At 39.7% G+C, this 16376-nt stretch overlaps 1 protein-coding gene across 8 annotated transcripts in view; it reads right to left on the bottom strand.

The window, feature by feature from the left end:
* The window catches only part of ADGRG6 (adhesion G protein-coupled receptor G6), a 164767-nt gene that overhangs the window by 91586 nt on the left and 56805 nt on the right, over window positions 1-16376 (bottom strand). For all 8 annotated transcript variants that reach the window (XM_075924316.2, XM_075924318.2, XM_075924317.2 and 5 more), the window contains exons 3-4: window positions 9050-9391; window positions 4089-4712 (exon numbers count right to left, since the gene is read on the bottom strand). In XM_075924316.2, the coding sequence (XP_075780431.1) occupies window positions 4089-4712; window positions 9050-9391 (966 nt within the window). The remainder of the gene's footprint in view (window positions 1-4088; window positions 4713-9049; window positions 9392-16376) is intronic.

Genomic DNA, 16376 nt, shown 5'->3' with positions numbered 1-16376 from the left:
GTACTCCTCATTTTTTTGATCTTTCGAAAAAACATTTTTTTAGAAAGAACTGCATCTAATCAGTGGTTTCACTTTCGAAATACCCTTTTTCAAAAGAATGCTGTGATGCAATTATGCAAATGAAATGTGGGGTATTTAAATCCCCACTTTATTTTCACTTTCGATCTGCCTAATTTATATCCATCTTTCAAAAGAGGGATGTAGTTTAGACATGCCATTATATTCTTACCACTCTGTAGCACTGCTGGGTTTTTCTGTGGTTTTAATACAGCCCACTAGTTCTACTTGTCATGTAGATGCACCTAGATTTCATTTCACTATAAAATCAGCAGCAGTATTTGATACCAATAGTACATATCCTTATCTTATACCCACGTTGATACAAAAAAATGAAACGTTCAGCTATAGGTGACCATCCCTTTCAAGTGAGGTAAGCAAGATGTGCAGAGGATTGACAATCTTAGTGATACTGTGTTGCTCCAATATTTTCATCAAAGTATTTTGACATTTAGATTGAAATGTCTTCTTTTATTGAGTGCTAAGAGATTTGGTCTGGCCAAAATCAAACTTGATTAAGACAAAAAAGGACATGTTTAGAATTAAGCTTATACATATTTATCTTTAAAAAATACTGAAGTGAGGCCTGTAGCAGTGTGGAAGATAAGGTGCTTTTGGGGTAGGTGCTTAGTCACCTTCCTCTGATAAGGGGAATCCGCTTTTCAGGGTATTTTCATATTAGCCTATTAATATTAGCAAATATAGCTGTAAAAATGCTTCGTTCAGGACTTCAAATGGCTTGCAAAAAGTACTCAGTAGAATATAATTTCTTGTATAAAATATGTAAGTCATATCACTGTCCCATAGGTTTCAAGTTACTCCATGGAAAAAATACTTTTACGCCTAGCCTCTCTCTATTCTCTCAGGTTCCCAGCTAGTAGTATCCCACCCTTCTGCATGACCTCTAGGTTCACTGCTGCCAACTGAGGAGCCCCTGGGGCCACTTTGGCTCATTGTCATCACAGCAATAATCAGACCACAGGCCTAGTAGAAACAAAATAAGAATAATGTTTTAAAAAATATCTAAGTGGTTTTGGAGTGTAAATCCCATTTTCAGTAATGACATAGGAGCCTAATTCTCATGGTACTTCGGCAATTTAAATTTTTTTATCCTAGCTCCTACTTGTTCTGTTTCTAACTTTTTCTAGTTTGCTTGCAACAAAGCAACATTTAATCACTTCTTTTTTGTTCCTATTAAAATAACCACAAAACTCCCAAAGATTTCAGTGAATGCAGAACCAGAATTATTGGCCAGATCCTCTTCTATGGCTGTGTAAATTTACATTATCTGTTAAAAAGGCCAAAAACTGCAGCCAGGCAGCAGAGCCAACAGCCTTGCCAGGCCCTTGGGCAGGTCCTCAGGTGGAAAGGACAGGCATGGGGACAGGCAGCCTGGACCACAGTGCACTCCCGTGTTCAGCCCTCAAATATACAGGTACGTCCTCTGGGGTTTCTAGATGAGTTCCCGAGATGGTATTTCTCACAGAACTTTCTCTGAAGAAATGTAGTTGAGTAAGCCACTAGTAAAGTAATCATTTAGCATGCCTGGGAGAAGACTGAAAAGGGTGTTGGAGTTTTCTCTCAGTCTTTAGCACAGGAGATGTACAATTACCTAAGGAGTCATATTTTCCTTGGAGTGTGTGGCCTTTTTGCACTCTTAGCAAACAGTGTGGTGTGGATAGATAAGGATTTTACTCCTTTGCTCTTTCCACTGCACACACGCTATTACTGATTTTCCAAGTAATTTCTTAGCTAGTAAAAGTCTTTGGGGGAAGAGCCTGTATCTTCATATGTATTTGTACAGTTGTCTATCACAATGGCATCCTGATCCTGGTTGTGGCCCTGGACACTATTGTAATATTTTAAATATCAAAAGTAATATCTATGTAAAACAGAATATTTTATTGTAGTCTAAGTAATATTTTAAACCTAGTCTAAGTATTCATGGTTTTTTTCTACAAAAACTTCATACATGGGAGAAGAGGAACCTGCACACTGCTCCTTCCTGCTGACCAGAGGGTCAGAGATCAGAAGTGCATACTAACATGCCAGATTGACAGTTTAATTAAGTTTTCATCCAAAGACTACTGTGGATGGGCTGAAGCCTACTGGATCTTTTCCCACTCATAATCCTCCCTCGTGTCCCATGGGAAGAATGCTAATAAAAAACAAGCAGTTTAGAAAGAAGTTTGAAAAGGAAATTATTTCAAGCAGCTATTCAGTATTTTGGGGGAACTGGTTTTGAGAAGACCCCAAAGAAAACTCTATTGTATTCCCTCTCAAAATTTCCCTTCATACGAAGAGTAAAAGCATCCATGGAAGATAAGATATTAAGCTGCGTTCTTATACCTTCACTCTATGTTGACATTTTCAGAGTAGTATGAGGGGATAAAGGTGATGACATGGGGCATGAAATTATCTGCTTTTAATCTTGATAGAAACTTGGAGCACTTTCTTTCTTGGGGTACGTCTACGCTACAACACTATTACAAAATAACTAGTATTATTCCGAAATAACTTAGTCCGTGTCTACACAGTGGGCAGTTATTTCAAAATAGCTGTCAAAATACTGTCAAGCTGGAGGACTTCTTACTCTGACTCCTGGAACCCTCATTGTACGAGGAATAAGAGAAGTTGGAGGAAGAGTTCCCTATTTTGAAATAAGTGCTGTATAGATACTCCCTATTTTGAAATAAGCTATGCAATTGACGTAGCTCAATTTGCGTAGCTTATTTCAAGTTAAGTCCTGCAGTGTAGAAAACACCCTTGGAGATCTAGAACAATTCTTGGAAAATTAAAATTACAACAACTATGAAACACTTTGATAATCTTTTGTTGCTGCAATCAGAGAGCCGCAGCAATAAGTAGACTTAAGACTCATGAACTGGATCTGAGTAATCATAAAATCAACTGAAGGGACCTTGAGAAGTCATCAAGTCAGTCCCTTGCCTTCACGGCAGGATCAAGCACCATGATCATCCCTGGTATATGTTTGTCTAGCCTGCTCTTAAATATCTCCAGTGATGGAGATTCCACAACCTCTCTAGGCAATTTATTCCAGTGTTTAACCACCCTGACAGTTAGGAAATTTTTCCTAATGTCTGACCTAAACCTCCCTTGCAATTAAGGGCCATAGTTTCTTGTCCTATCCTCAAAGATCAGGGAGAATAATTTTTCTCTCTCCTCCTTGTAACACCCTTTTGCGTACTTGAAAGTTGCTATCATGTCCCCTCTTAGTCTTTCCTTTTCCAAACTAAACAAAGTCAATTCTTTCAGTCTTCACTCATAAGCTTATCTTTAAAGCAGGAGAATTAGGGTGGTCAAACCAGCAGTTTAGTGGCCCCCATCCAAGCTTGCACTGAACGCAACTCTGACACAGGAAAGAGTATCTTTAAGCATTTGAATAGTGGTATGATGTCTCAAGAGCTTAAAGTTAAGCACATTTTTAAATGCTTGCAGGATAAGGGCCTTAGACTGTAACTTCTTTAGGTCAGGAACTCTGGTCTTGATATGTTTTTGTAAAGTGCTACGCGTGCCTATAGTATTATATACATGGTATTATTTCTATCTATTACCCCTTTTACACAAATATTTTATCTTGCTCTACATGTCCACAATCAAGTACATTAATTAATTTGTTTAAAAATCACATGTTAAACTAATGAATGTTTGGAAAGGAAAGATCAGAGAACTTTTATTTGTTTCTCATATTACTTCTGGTTATTTATTGTTTCTGTCCTGAATAATATACAAACCCCCCTCAATTATAACTTTTGTTTAACCTCATTAGTTGTCTTTTGAAGTCAGGCTGGATATGAGCTTTGATTAAACTAAAGGAACAGACACACCCAGGGGCAAAGTTAATTTTTTGTGGTATGGAGCTGGCAGGGCTAGGATAAATGAGGTTGTCTTTTGGGAAGTGCTGCTGTCTGTAACTCTAAACAGTTCTTTGCTGGTATGTGATACTTTCAGAACAATGCCAAGGGGAACAGGGGGGAATTAACAAAAGTGATTCTGCCAAACATACTCACCACAGCTTAAGTTGTTTTCTGCTTTCAGTGCTGAAGTTGGGATACTCCAGAAGTCATTTTCCCAGTCTACAATGTTTCCTTTCACGTCACAGCTGAGGTTGAACAGCTTTTGGGAACTCATGGTGAAGTTCCAAAGACGAAAGTTGTATATGTCCCCGTATAAAGAGCTTACTCCATTGCTGTCAGAGCCCAACACCAGTGTTCCATTGCCAGGGATAACATGTCCAAAGGGACTCATGCAAGTAACAGTGTGATAGATGCTCTTGCCATTTACCCCTATAATGCCAGAGAAGCCATCCCATACTATGCACAATTGTTCAAAAGTTTCTGTGAAAAAATCTCCATCTGAATTTGTGATGAGTGCACTGTTTAGTATGCACTCTGTGCCTGAGATTGAGAGGAAGTGGCCTTTTGAGGTCTTTCCAAAACTGAGGACTTCTGTTGATGAAGGATCACTGTAGGAAAAAGCCTTCCAGTCACTGGCATCACTGATGGCTTTGGTTGCTTCAAAGCAGAGTGTGAACTGCCTAAGTTCTGGTATTAGGACAGTTTTTGCCACAGTCACAAGCTCAACATCTGGAGTTTGAGGGATGATGACTTTCTGATTCCTCAGAGTCACAGCAACTATTACGCACACACACACAAAAATCCATATATAAATAAATCACAAAGGGAGGGAAAAATTAGCTGAAAGACAAAGATCCACGTAATATTCACTAAATCAAACAGTTAGAAGAGCCTTTCATCATTGAACTGACCCAGTATTGCACATTTTGGTGCTTTGAGTATAGCAATACATGCAACAAAAAATAGACAATGATTATTTTAGTGCTGCATTACATATAACTCCTGACGTTGAATCCCGTATATTAAACTATTAACCTCTAAGGTTGCATTCAAAACTCACAGGATGACAGAAGCCATTTGTCCAATTACTTTGCATTCATCTGGTAACTTGTAAGAATGAATTAGGCAATACACTACAGCAGCAATTGAAAAACATTTCATTTGTTTTTGTGATTTTTATTGACTTGTTTTTCTTGAGAGCTTTATATAACTGAAGCCCAGGACACATCTTTGCAGTACTGTAGCAGAGAGTGCCTCAGCCACATTCCTTGGCAAATCAAAGCCTTTTCTTGCAGAATTCAAATAATAGGTTTGTGTCGGGCATGAAGATTCTGTTCCATTTTTCTCAAAACCTGTCTGGTTGAATGCTGAAAGCTAGTGTTCACAAATAGTTACCGTAAAATCGTGAGTATAATGCGCACTTTTTTCCTCGTTTTTTTAGCGTCAAAGTCGGGGTGCGCATTATACATAGAAGGTTTTCTGTTAAAGTTTTAAACTCATCCTCCCTTCTGCACAGAAACTTTCCAGCTGCAGTGCAGTGCCCCACCACGCTCCCGGACAAGGCGAGGAACCAGCGGCATCATGAGGCTACAGCGCCCTGGCTCACTGCCTGCCCGGTCTCAGCGTGGCACGCGGGCAGCTGTCCAGTGGGGACAGGGGCTCAGCGGGCAGCTGGGCAGGGGGCCCCCGTGGCAGGCACGAGCCCCTTCCTTCCTGTATATATACTGTAAAATCGTGAGTATAATGGGGGTGCAGATTATAGATAAGAGTTTAGTTTATTCCAGAATTCTGACGTTTAAAAGGCAGGTGCGCATTATACATAGGTGCGCATTATAATCGCGATTTTACGGTATGTTCTAGCCATTCACTATTTCTAAAATCTGTGTGAATAGATTTGCACAAATGTCCAGGAAAGGCTGAGTGAGATAATGAATGTTATTGGACCAGCTTGTGTTGGTAGGAGGGAAAAAGCTTTCAAAAACCACACAGAGCTCTTCTTCAGATCGCTGCATATAAGAAAGCCCAATCATTTTACAAATACACATATGAATAAGGGTCTTTGTGGACAAACAAGACAGCAAACAGAAAATATATATGTTTTTGTTTCTTATTTTCTTGATTGAAAAGTATCAGGCAATCAGTCCCATAACAGAAACCATGTCTGCTTCAGAATCAGAATGTCAGCCTGGGAAGTTAGTATAATTACACAAGTATATTTTTAATAGTGAATTTCCCTTTGTAGACATGCCCTTATGTGACTTTTCACAAAAAGTTATCAAGAAGCGGTATGATCCTATGGGAAGGCCATTTGATTCAGTCTCAGGGGAATTGTACCATAGATATCCAGAAGGAAGGGTAGAAGAGCCTATACTCCAAAAGCACTGAGTATGTATCACTCTTTCCCCTTTGTTAATTGTTTTCAAGACCAAATATTCAATTCCAAACCATACCAGCAGATATGCCAGACCAGGTTCTGTGGATATTAATACGACATGAGTGCAAGCACCCCCTGACAGAATTTGATCAAAGCTAGTGTGTTCATCATCACTGTAGAATGGCTTATATTCTTTGGTTTGCAAAATTAGCTCATGAAAAAAACTGAGAACTTGCTGGGCTCTCAAGGTGACTGCGAAGGCATGGGAGATCATGCTAGCACTCTGTCCTGTGGTCAGAGGCACTACAGGTGAGTCCTGCTTCAACTTCCATCCACCTTTTGTATAAACAAAATCCAGACCAGCTTTGAGTATGAGACCTCTCCTCCTCCTACAGGAGAGTGGTCTTATCCATTTAACAAAATCGCACACAACTTTCTATTTCACCAGCCTGTCTGACACTTGTCTTGAATTCAGTATTTGCCTCCATCCAGGCCCTTTGGCTGGTTGCAGACTTTTGGTATAAGCTGTGTGGAATTGCAATCTGAGGTTGGGATCCATAGAAGTCTTTCAAAGGCCCATCCAATCACTGGGCAAGGCCCTACTAGCTGTCTGCCAATTGCAACTCTACCCCTATGATCTTCCCTTCTTGTGAAGCACTTCTTCCACACTCTTTATGGAGTTCACTATTTCCAGGAGATCTGAAGAAGTGGACTGTGTCCACAAAAGCTCATGATACCATCTACATGTTTTGTTAGTCTATTAAGTGTTACCAGATCATTTGTAGTTTTTTTCTATAAGAATTCATGAGGTTAATCAACTATTCAATGAACCAATATTTAACATCCCTATCTCAGAACACAACTAGAAAAAATGCTAGAGGAGAGAGATTACAATGCAGCAGAAGTGGTTTTCTTCACCCAGAATAACCTTTGAGAGGGTTCCAATGAACCTTAGTAACATTTCTAATTCTCTCTAGCTAATGTTATCTTTTTTTTTCTTTTGTGAACTCTTTGGGGGCAGGGACTTTGTGTCCTGCATTTGTACAGCAACTAGCACAATGAGGTTTTGGTCCATGGCTGAAGCTGCTAAGCAAAATCTCAGATCAAGTTAACAGTGTTCGGCTGTGTCTAGACTGGCAAGTTTTTCCACAAAAGCAAGTGCTTTTGCGGAAAAACCTGCCAGCTGTCTACACTGGCTGCTTGAATTTCCACAAGAACACTGACGATCTCATGTAAGAAATCAGTGCTTCTTGCGGAAATACTATGCTGCTCCCATTTGGTCAAAAATCCATTTGCGCAAAAGCTTTTGCACAAAAGGGCCAGTGTAGACAGCTCAGCTATGTTTTGTGCAAAAAAGCCCCGATCGCGAAAATGGCGATTGGGGCTTTTTTGCAGAAAAGCGCATCTAGATTGGCACGGACGCTTTTCCTCAAAAAGTGCTTTTGCGGAAAAGCATCCGTGCCAATCTAGATGCTCTTTTCCGCAAATGCTTTTAACAGAAAACTTTTCCATTAAAAGCATTTGCGGAAAATCATGCCATTCCAGACATAGCCCTCCAGCCCTTAGAATGTAAAAACATTCAGACTATAAGAGAAATAAGGTCTCCTGGGAGCAAGAGACCAGAGAAAATTCCTGAACTTCACTTGTGCAGCTATGCTGGCAATATAGAGAGAGTGGGGACAATGGTGCTGCCCATGCCCCAAATGTGCTATTTGTTCTCTCATCCTCTCTCCACAGGGGAAAGCGTATGCAGTGAAGTATCTTATTTGGAAAGGTTTCTAGTTTTTTGTTGCTGTGAATTTACATTTGTGAAGTCAAGGTCAAAGAAGGACACCCTGTGGAAGGTGGTGAGATGTATGATAGTCCATAGTTCCTAGAGGAGTTCATTCCACAGTCTCTGACATGCCCCTAAAAAAGGGCTGCCTCCCTCACAGAAGAGGTTTACCTTATTGGAAAGTCTTAGTATGCCAGAGGAGCATAGCTGTTTCTGGCTGTGCTAACTTTCCTGTTGCTTTCCACAGCACTGGGAGTCAGATTATGGCTCCCTGCCACTATGTCGGTGCATAAATCTGTGGGAGAGAGATCCCTCTTACATGCTGTAACCACGTGCAGAAAAAGGCATAACTGAACCACAAATCTTCACAAACACTGAAGGGGATGTTTCAATACACTGGAACAAGCCATATGGCAGGACAGAATCAAGCCATGGATCTTTGTTTACACGTGCTCAGGGTATGTATAGACTACAAGCATCTTTTGAAAGAAAGCATCTAGACAGCAACCAGTATTTTCGAAAAAGAGAGCTGCTTTTTCAAAAGCTAGCACTTAGGCTCTCTTTTGAAAAAGCACTGTTTGCATTCAATAATGCCTTTTTTCGAAAGAACACTTTGAAAAAAAGGCATTATTCTTCATAAAATTAGGTTTTTTGCAGTTGAAAAAACTGTCATATTCTTTCAATTTAATTTAGAAAGAATGTGACAGCAGTCTAGATGCAGGTGAAGTTTTTTCGAAAAAAAGCCACTTTTAAAAAAAAAAAAAAAAAACCCTAATCCTCACACACGTTGTTAAAAAGTATGTATAAATATCCGCTTATGGCTATATTTAGCTCCCAAATTTATCTCAGAAGAGAACTGGATCTCCAGATTCCCTCCTCAAAGATTCCCCTTACCACAGAAAGCAAGTCTGCTTGATAAAGGACATGCTAGATAATAGAGGAAAGAAATTATTCATGCTTACATACCTCGGGTGTAGCTGGCATTGAAGCCTCTCTTTTGGATACTGAAGTCACTTACAAAAGACACAACCATTTCATTTCCAGTGGAGTTAAATGATAATCCTTTGGCAGTGACGCCACACAATTTAACCTGATTCTCTCCAGGATCTAGAGTTAGTGAATCATAAATGCAGTTCGGCGCTTCTTCGATGTCAAACTCAGTAAATGTTATCTGAATGATGAATCCAGGAGGAGCATGGAGGGTCCATTTGCATGCTTGGCTGTTAGGGTAATCACTGGGAAAGCAGGGAGACGTGAAGATTCCTGTGGGATTGGACAGCGATATCCTGCAGTCAGAGCATCCAAGAGCTGTGGGGCCAAAACAGAAAAAGGGATGGGAGGATTGAGAGATATTGTAACATGCAATAAGACATCAAAAATTGATAAAAACAAATAAGGTTTAAGTGAAAGGAGATGACAAAGACAGGAAGGTGTTCCTTTAAAGGACAACATAGGTGGTAAACAGTCATTAAAAGGAACACACATATAAGTAATACTCTGGAAAAGAAATAATACACAGTTGTATGCCATGCAGTAACTTTTTATATTCACCCGATATACTAATTCAGGCAATGTAAAAACAACTCTTTCTTGTTCTCAAACACACACATTTTCTTCCATTGAAAGTGTATACAAATTCTACAGTAGCTACTTTTTTGCTTGCCTCACGCTGAATGTATCAGCAACTCTCTGACATATATGTCCACAGTTCTCTCCCTGCTTTCCCTTTCCTTATATCAACAGCACGTTACTGCACTCTTCCATGCTGACTCAGCTCCACTCACTGGCATAAGACAATGGGAGAGGAGGCTCACTAGGGTTCATTATACTCTGTTTCGGCATGCAGACCAAAGGATCTAGCCCTTAATGATTCTTGTAAAGCACCTTGACATTCTCAGATTAAGAGGTATATATGAAAATATTTTCCTGCCATTCAGATTGGTAAAACAGTTCAGTTACCTCTTGCCAAAAGAATATTGAGCAATTTAGGCTAAAACTGAAAAGGGCCAGATCCTGCCACCTGGACGCAAGCTGAGTTCCTTGCTCAGCAAACAGTCCTCCTGGTTTCACTGGGCCTTGCTTCTGAAGTTAGATACTACTCAGGGAGGGAGAATTTGAACCTTTGTTATTACACAAACTGAGTTAAGCAATGAAAAATGAACTGAAACTTAAAAGGGGTCAAAATTTCCTGCATCTTATGCAACATCAAATGTAAACAAAAAGGTTCAATTCTTTCAGTTCCATTTGCTAGCTTCTGCTGCATTTAAAAACATTTATCTTCAATAAATATCAAGTAAAAGTTATATAACTTTGCCAGTATCAACTTCCTTGAATTTTAGTAACTTTGCTAAGACAAGCAGAAAGATAATGAATTAGCCCTCCCTTCTGTGGAGAGAAGAGTCCTCTGTTAATGCTGCTGCATCATCATCATCATCAGAAATTGCTACTAAACTGCTCTAAGATGCCTGGTTAAAACCACATTAAAATTAGTGGAACAATTCCCAAAACATAGGTTAAATAAAGCATTATAAAGAAAGAAAACTTATAGCACTAGAATCATCATTTCAGGAAGTGAAAAGGATATATAAGGACATCTTAAACTAAAATGATAGTATTATTATTTATACCACAGTGATTCCTAGGAGCCTGAACCATTTTAAGACCCCATTGTGCTAGGCACTGCAAAAACACAAACAGTAGGATGGTGCCTGTGTCAAACAAAGTATTCAGGATCTACTTAAACAAACAATATCTGGATACTTTACAGGAACCAAGTCAATAGATTAACGTTTAGACCTGTCAATTAACAAATGGAAGAAGTATTTGCTCTATGCATCATGACTGTCATAAATGAAATAAAGGTAGCTTTTTAGTGTATTGAATTTCTCAGTGTTTCCACTTCAAGTCCTCTTTGGGAACATACACTGATGATGGGATTATAGCATGTTTCCCAGCTGTTGTTAGCAGTATGGTCATGGGGGTCATTACAGATGAGCTGTCCTGTAGGCACCAAGGATTAGATGAGCAAAGCTTGATTTGTCGCCATCCTAGTATTGTACTAACTGTTCTGTACACAGTGTTGTTCATGGGGAAGCATTTATAGCTAGACATGTATCCAATGCCTTGTGTCTCAGGACAGGGGATGGGGACTCAAAGGAAAAACTGGGGGAGGTTTGAAACCTTAATTACAAAAAGGAGAGGGAGTTAATTTTGGTTATTTACTTGCAAAAAGAGCCTAGAGTTAAATTAGCTTCTATTCCCTTTCAAACACAGAAAAAACCCCACCAAAAATTAAAAGCCAGATTAGTAAGGAGAGGAAATTGACCAGTGAACCCAGCATCACTCTCATGAACTGGTCACTTGAAAGCTATGCTTTCTGAACTAAGAAAGTACTGAGTAGAATGCTGCCTGAAACTCCCGCTGGTATGGATAATATGCACCAAACTTTTTGAAGTTCCTTGCTATCTGAAACAAACCTCTCAGAATTACCAAGATCACTGAGATGGCTCATGGCTATTCAGACATTCACTGAAACTTATTTCAGTGAGATATGAATTTTTACCAATTTCAAGTTAAATTTCAGAGGACCATTTGACTAGCATCAGGTAACTGCCAGTAAGGTTTTACCAAGGTAGCATGTGTGGAATTTTGATTTTGCCCTGATTCACACCACATTTCTTCAGACCACATTCTATTTCTAGAGTTTACATGGGACCATTTCTGTGTTCTTCATTGATGTGGCAGCATGGAAAGTGGGTTTGCTCTGTGAGGAGAATACGCATGCAGAATTTGTAAATTGTTTCTTCATTTTGTGCATGTGAGCACAACTCATTGAAGCACATGACCCTAAGCGGAGAAGAGATAATTCATTTATAGACATTCAGAACAAAGACTATGAGGAGTTCGTTGTCACCTTAAAGACTTAGGCTACGTCTAGACTGGCATGATTTTCTGGAAATGCTTTTAACGGAAAAGTTTTCCATTGCAAGCATTTTCGGAACAGAGCGTCTAGATTGGCACGGACGCTTTTCAGCAAAAGCACTTTTTGTGGAAAAGTGTCCCTGGCCAATCTAGACGCGCTTTTGCGCAAAAAAGCCCAGATCGCCATTTTCGCGATCGGGGCTTTTTTTGTGGAAAACAAATCTGGGCTGTCTACACTGGCCCTTTTGCGCAAAAGTTTTGCGCAGAAGGACTTTTGCCCAAACGGGAGCAGCATAGTATTTCCGCAAGAACACTGACAATCTTACATGAGATCGTCAGTGCTTTTGCGGAAAATCAAGCGGCCAGTGTAGACAGCTGGCAAGTTTTTCCGGAAAAGCTGGCCAGTCTAGACACAGCCCTCGGGTATGTCTACACTTGCACCCTCTTCTGAGAGAGGGATGCAAATGAAGACATTCAAAGTTGCAAATGAAGCCTTTGTCTACACTGCAATGTTATTTTGGGATACTGGAGTATCCTGAAATAGCTATCCTGCATTTTCACAGCAAACCCGTTATTTCAAAATATACGGGACTTGCTATTCCAATGTCCCTGTAAACTTCATTCATGAGGATTAAGGGATGTTACAGAATAGCATGTTATTTTGAAATTTGGCACTGTATAGACAGAACCAATTATGAAATAAGCTATTTCAAAATAAGATCGAAATAATATACGCAATTTGCATAGCTCAAATTGCACATCTTATTTCGAGCTACAGTGCAGTGTAGATGCACCCTACAGGCTATAAACATCTGGCAGTGGAAACCTGGTTAACAATCCTGGGGACTACACATCAGCCAGGATAGAATCCAGCTTGAACCAAGATTCTGTTATTTCTCTGTGTTTTCTCAGTGTATGTGGTGGTGAGAATTTAAGAGTCTGATTTTTTATTGTTGGTTGTTTTACTGAAATTAAAGCTGCATTGGTGCTAAACAGAGTAAACCAGTAAAAGCTTACTTCTGATAGAAAAATAAGGAGATATAGCACTAAAAACACACCAGAATCAGATCTGTTGAGCTGAACAGCTTACTTTTTTTTCCTTTTTTTTAATTAGGAAGGTTCCTTTTTTACTTAATCACTTTTCTGGGTATAACTTGCACTTTTAATGGACAAGTATCCTGTTTTCATGCAGGAATCCCTAGTAGTAAGCAAAATGGAAAGAAAGCAAACAACAAACTATGTATAAACAGTGTTGGGTTTGAATGGAACTTTCCACAGTGCACCCTAGCAGACATTTAGTCTTTCATAAATATCTCTTATTTTACATGGTCATTAACAAACAAAATTGCTGTGGCAATCTTAGGCTGTCAGCCAGACTGTGAAACATTGTGTAATCTCATTGTTTTAGAACAGCATTGGATATTGCGCATTTTGCAGCAATGCATGGAGCAAACTCTTTGCAAGTAAGCTAAAATATTTTTGATTCAATGAGAAAAATAAACAAATTCATTAAATGTGCTTTTAAAATAAAAAGTATACTGCAGTCCTATGAACTTATATTTTTTTAAATATAAGTTATTTGTGTATTTATGGAGTGGGGTTTTCAAATACACCCTGCTTTGGTTTAACTCTGCTCCTATTAAAGCAGTGGTTCTCAACTTGTTTCAGTCCACGGACCACCAGGCCAATCAAAAATTTTTGCAGACCACCTCCAGCACATGTAGCACAGGACAAACGACACAGTAACCGCTCAGCACGATGGCAGCAGCTACACTGATGCTCAGAGCCTCAGACAGAAGTTACTGGCAACACAACGTGGATGCGTCCTAGGTGACGCTATGGATGACGCACCGTGTGCTTGTGAACACGGAGTAAAAGAGCCTAACAGCAGCGCCTGCTCATGCCATGTGACTTTGGACAATGTTCCTGTGGACCACCAAAAAAGTCACCATGGACCACCAGTTGAGAACCACAGTATTAAAGTGAATAATAAATCTTCCACTAACTTTAATTATTGTATGGTATATTGTTGTAGCTGTGTTGGTTCCAGGGTATTAGAGAGACAAGGTGGGATAGGGTACTATCTTTTATTAAACAACTTCTGTTGGAAAGAGAGATTTTTGAGCTTACACTGAGCTCTGCAAAAATTGAAGAAGAGGTCAGATGAGTTGGCTGCTAATACTCACAGGAAATGGGTGGCTGAACTCATAATTAGGGATGTAATAGTGTAGTTGATTAACTGATTAAGGATAAGCAAAAGCTTACAAGGTAATGCTATAGACTACATGCATTCCTCCCACCTCTGCCAGTAAATTTTTTAGCAGGCTGGCCAGCAGCTCTTCTCAGTCCTGACTCATACTGGGTCCGGGACCTACTCTGCTCACACATTTAAAGTGTGTTAGGAACCAGGCAGGAGAGCAGCTTGGCTCAGTTCCAGCTTGTACCAAGTTCGAGAGCTCAGACCTTCTCTTCCTCCCCGGACAGGGGCTGCTGTCATCCAGTGCTGCTGCCTCTGATTCAGAGGCAGCAGCATGGAGTGGCAGGGGGCTCTTCGGGAGTGGGGTCGGAGAACACTGGCTGCTGGCCCTGCTTCTGGACTATAGAATAGTCGAATAACCAATAAAAATTCATGAGGTTAATTGACTATTCAATTAACCAATATTTAACATCCCTACTCAGAATAGAGGCTAGACTGCCAGCCATGGGATCATCACGCTGCATTGTCAAAGATACAGTAAAAGTTTATGGAAATGACTTATGGTTGTAGTGAGGTAGCTGTATTAGTCTGTTTCAACAAAAATAACAAGGAGTCTGGTAGCATTTTAAAGACCAACACATTTATTAGGCTATTAGCTTATGCTTAACCAGACTCCTTGTTGTTTTTAATTATGGTTGTATTTATCTTGTTGAATTTAATGAAAAAGAAACTAATTTCCCATTTTTACAAGCTAATTGCTCAGCATAGAAATGTTTTAAATGGAAGCCACAAAGTAGCAGATTTACAGAAAAGTCTCAAGGCAATAGGTCGGCTATATTTGTAACTCCAAACAAGCATGTGAATGAGGGCACTGATGGACACACCTGCAGATGAGCAGGAGAAAGTATCAAACCATCATGATGTGTGTGGGTTGGAAGGTCTACAGGAAAAACAACCCCCTACTTTTTCAATATAGAACACAAACATTGAACAGACAACAGTTCTAGTGTGCCAGAAGTTTGAATAGTGGCAAACCAAACCCATACTGCACTTTCTTCTCTTTCAGAAATCATTTCAGAGGTGAAGGATTTGAGTGGAAGAGTGGCTGCAATGAGCTCTCAAATTCAATCCTATTTTGGAAAGGACTGAATGCAGTGTTTGCTCAGTGTCAGCCATGAGACTAGCTCTATGCCATTCATTGATAAACATTTCACATGGGACTTCTTGAGGCCTCAGTGCACTTTATTTGAAAACATATTTTCAGCCCATCTATCCCACTATTTCAGAGTTTGGTGGGGCTGCAGCTGAGGAGTGCAGCAAGGTTGTTTTTTGTTTTGTTTTTTTTACAAATTTGTAGAACCCTCTTTGACCTCTTCTGCAAAACATCTCACACTACACTTGCACCACCTAAGATCATTACGTATAATTGATATATTTAATGTTTGTGAAATATTTATCCCAATTGAAGGTCCACTGAGACAAATGTGTTTAACTTTCCCAATTTGCATACCCTAATCCTAATTTCTGGATGCTGTGCAGTTGTAGACATATTGGTCCTAGGATACTAGAGAGAGTAGGTGCGTGAGGTAATATATGTTATTGGATCAACTTCTGCTAGAGACAGAGACGAGCTTTTGAACTTATTCATAGCTCTTCATCAGATCTGGGAAATTTACTCAAAATATTATATGGAAAACTTGGATGTTTTCTGCATAATACTGTATACCACATGGCTTTAATTTCGGAAAGAACTTGAGTGTGCTTAATTGCTAGTTTTGCTTAAATCATATTGACTTCAATGGAATTTAAGTAGAGGGTTAAATTTAATTAAGGGCTTTTCTGACCAGGGATGCTTTCTTGAATGAAAGCCTATATTTGAAGTCCTACTATCACGTGTGTCCCCTTACTTTTTGCTTCCATGAAGATTGACAAACACAGAGTGGGAACTGTTAATTTAGTAGTTGAGTAGTCGATGGAATTTCCATCAATTACTCAACTAGTTGATAGGCACTTCCCCATTCCTCCTTTGAAATGTACAAGAGCCCCTAATGGGCTTCTGTACATTTCAAAGGAGGAATGTGGAACACCATGTGCAGCCCGGGGCCAGCGGGAAGTCCGGTTGACTCCTGGCTGCACATGGCGTGCCAGCTTTGAAATGTATAAGAATCCCCAGCG

Source organism: Pelodiscus sinensis, chromosome 3, assembly GCF_052426305.1.
Source record: "Pelodiscus sinensis isolate ZL-2025 chromosome 3, ASM5242630v1, whole genome shotgun sequence".
NCBI classification, from domain to species: domain Eukaryota; kingdom Metazoa; phylum Chordata; order Testudines; family Trionychidae; genus Pelodiscus; species Pelodiscus sinensis.
Note: the sequence above shows the minus strand (reverse complement) of the source record. Positions and strands in the feature narration are given on the sequence as shown.